The sequence below is a fragment of the Myotis davidii genome, unplaced genomic scaffold (assembly GCF_000327345.1).
Source record: "Myotis davidii unplaced genomic scaffold, ASM32734v1 scaffold399, whole genome shotgun sequence".
In the NCBI taxonomy this organism is placed as follows: Eukaryota; Metazoa; Chordata; class Mammalia; order Chiroptera; family Vespertilionidae; genus Myotis; species Myotis davidii.
In genome coordinates, this window is record NW_006292094.1 from 7,106,005 (window position 1) to 7,109,062 (window position 3,058).

Genomic DNA, 3,058 nt, shown 5'->3' on the forward strand with positions numbered 1-3,058 from the left:
TCGCCGTGGCCACCGTGGGCCGTGCCCCTGGAGCTCGGCCCCCTGGCAGGTCTTTGGTTAACTGTGCTTGTGAGCAGACGCCAGCCACGCCCCCGCCCATGGGGTCAGCACGCTCCCTCCAAGGCCCTCGTGGCATCTGGGCGGCCCCTGCGCCGGTCACACCAGGCAGCAGGCGTCGGGTTATTACAGCTCCTTCCCGCCCCGTCCAGTCCCCTCAGCCAGGTCCAGAGCAGAGCTCAGTGGAGCTGCCGTCTCCTCTCCCACCTGCACAGTGCCCGCCCCGTCGTGGCCCCTCGGCCCTGCTCTCACCTGGGAGAGTCTCAAAGGCGCTGGCCCCTGTGGGTGGGACTAGGAGGCCTGGTGGCCTCAGGGGAGGTGCCCCATTGGTTACCTGGCACTTGGTTACGAAGACCAAGACTCGTGGCTCCCAGCAGCCAAGACCGTCTGCCGGTGAGCAGGCCCGTTGGCCTCCTGGGCCTCACGCAGCTTCGACACAGGGACCTGCCGGCTGGGCCGTGGCGGCTGGAGACACGTCCTCTCCTGGCCTCCTTTCAGGGTTCTCACCTGCGTGGCCAGGTGCAGGCTCAGGCGCGTCACACGGTCCTGGCAGACAGGTGCCTGGACTCACAGCACCACTCCCACTAGAGGCTGGTCCTGGGCAGGCAAGGCCGCTGGGTTCTGGGGCCGAGACACGTGAGATGGGCCCACAGCATCTTGTAGTGCCTGACGGCCAGGGCGTGCCCACCGTGCACCATGCGGGCGTGTCAGAGGGACACAGAGCCAGGAACGCGCTCCTGCCGCCAAACATGAGATAAGCTGATCCATGAGCTGCGCAAAACTAAAGGCCACACTCGGTAGCGCGTCGGATGACAGCTGGGGAGGAGACGTGTCCCCTGCAGAATCCCCACCGGTGGCAGGGACGCTGCGCCCTCACGTGACGTCTCCTCCCTCACCCCAGCCCAGGGAACCAGGGCGAGAACACCAGACAGATCCCCGCAGAGGGCATCCTCCCCACCCCAGCAGCTGCCTTCACTGCCAAGGTCTTTGAAATGAGGGCCCAAGGGCCGCAGGGAAAACACGTCAGCATTGGCACCAGCACGCCCAGCCGTGCAGGGCGTCACCAGGGCAGCGTGTGGGGGGCAGCGCGGCGGTGTCTTCCGTTCTCTGTGATTCTCTGTGATGCTGCGTAATCCTCAGGCTCCACCCATCTCCCGCACATGGGGCTCTGGCGGGACCAGCTCCTGGCTGTGACCTGTGACCTGGGGGGTAGGGGGGGGCGGCCTCAGGCGGGGCCTGCAGGGGAGCAGAAGCGGGTTTTGGGACGGTTCGCAGTAGAGTGAGTGGAAGATGCCACCACAGTCCGTGCCCCCTGGTGGTCAGAGGTGATAGAAGGTCCTGAGCGTCCACACTGTCCCAGGGATGTGGGGAAGTCTTGTCTCGTGTCTCCTCTGAGGTCAGTGCTGGCACCGTGGATCCCCGAGGGGCCGCACATGGCCAGTGCAATGTCCGCCCCCACAAGAGGGTCCTGACCTCACGCCCGTGGTCTGGCGTGGACAGCGCCTGCTCTCCCACGTTCTCTGGACACTGTGCTGACGGCCTGTGTCCCGCAGGGCGACTACGACCAGAGCAAGACCAAAGTGCTGCACCTGAGCATGAACCCGGCCCGCGAGGCGCAGCAGAGCCGCCGCCAGGACCAGGCGCGGCTGCAGGAGGAGTGTGAGCAGCTGCGGAAGCTGGTGTGCGCCCTGGAGGGGGGCGGCCCCGTGCCCGCTTCCTTCTTTAAGTCATGAATCATAAGAGCTTGTGTTAGTTGAACATTGACTATTCACCAGTTGATGGATTACATGGGTAATTTGATAGGCCTATAAGAAAATGAAAGATTGAAAATTTAAAAATATGTATTTTAATGGATGTTTAGAGAGAGAGGAAGGGAGAGGGAGAGAGAACGCCCCCACGCACTGCCCTCTCCAGTCAGGGCGCCACCTCTGGGCACAGCGTGTCACCTCTAGGACGTGACCATGGGGTCTGCCCAGGCCTCAGAGTGCGCGGGCGCGGTCCTGCCTCAGAGCATCCCTGGTGTGGAGAAAAGCGCGTCCGTCAGCACGAAGGAGGGCCGTGGGGGCCCAGGCCTCCCGGAGGCCCTGCCACGGTGCCCGTGGGACCTGGGCCAGCGGGCACTGCAGCCTCTTGGCAGGTGGAGGTGCCCGGCGCGCTGCCTCCTCTGGGTCAGGCGCCTGTGAGGAGGGGCCCAGCAGCCTGGCCTGGGGGGAGCGTGTGAGGACAGCTTGGCACCTTGCTGACACCCTCAGCCCGGGGGACAGGCGGCAGTGGGCGCGCGGTGTGGACTCTGCGGCCTCTGTTGGCTCCGGCCGGCGGCTCTGAGTTGTGAGCAGAGCCATGGATGGGGCTCCGTCTGCCTCCAGCACACCGGGCTCCAGCGCAGGACCAGCTCCTGGGCGGTGGCCTGTGACCTGTGACCTGTGACCTCTGACCTCCCCCGATGCAGAGGCCTTGCCATTGTCCGCCCTGACTGGGTTCTCTAGTGGCCAGAGACCCGGCCTGGAGAGTAGGGCTCCAGCTTCTAGCTGCCAGCAAGTGCCCCACCCCAGACACTGTCCACCCTCCGCTCTGGACTCCAGGCCAGCCTGCCTTGCACCCTCTGTGCGGCCAGGTGCTGCTGGGAGCAGCTGGGCCTGTGGCGGTCAGGGCCCTGGCTGAGGGCAGGGGTGGTGCAGGGCAGACACTGGCCATGTGACAGCGAGGCCAGTGCCCTGGCAGGGGCACCAAGGGTCCACGTCCAGACAGTTCCAGGGCGTGGAGCGGCAGCGGGTGGGGATGGAGGGTGGGCGCGGGCAGTGCCGCCTGCGAGGTCAGCAGGGTGCAGGGCTGCTCTGGGCACCAGGGGCTGGACGAGGCCGCGCCCCCCAACTTGGGCTCCCGTGAGGCAGGAACAGCCCTTCGTGGGGGTTGCTGACCCGTTCCAGGCCCTGAACCCTCCCGCTGCCCCTGCGTCAGCAGAGTCCCTGTGGCTCAGGCAGGGAGGCAGCCTCAGGCTGGC

At 66.1% G+C, this 3,058-nt stretch overlaps 1 protein-coding gene across 1 annotated transcript in view; it reads left to right on the forward strand.

Moving 5' to 3' along the window:
* The window catches only part of MAD1L1 (MAD1 mitotic arrest deficient-like 1 (yeast)), a 100,901-nt gene that overhangs the window by 36,721 nt on the left and 61,122 nt on the right, over positions 1-3,058 (forward strand). Inside the window, exons 5-6 of the mRNA XM_006765499.2 lie at positions 1,611-1,763; positions 2,010-2,190. Coding sequence (XP_006765562.2) covers positions 1,611-1,763; positions 2,010-2,190 — 334 coding nt within the window. The remainder of the gene's footprint in view (positions 1-1,610; positions 1,764-2,009; positions 2,191-3,058) is intronic.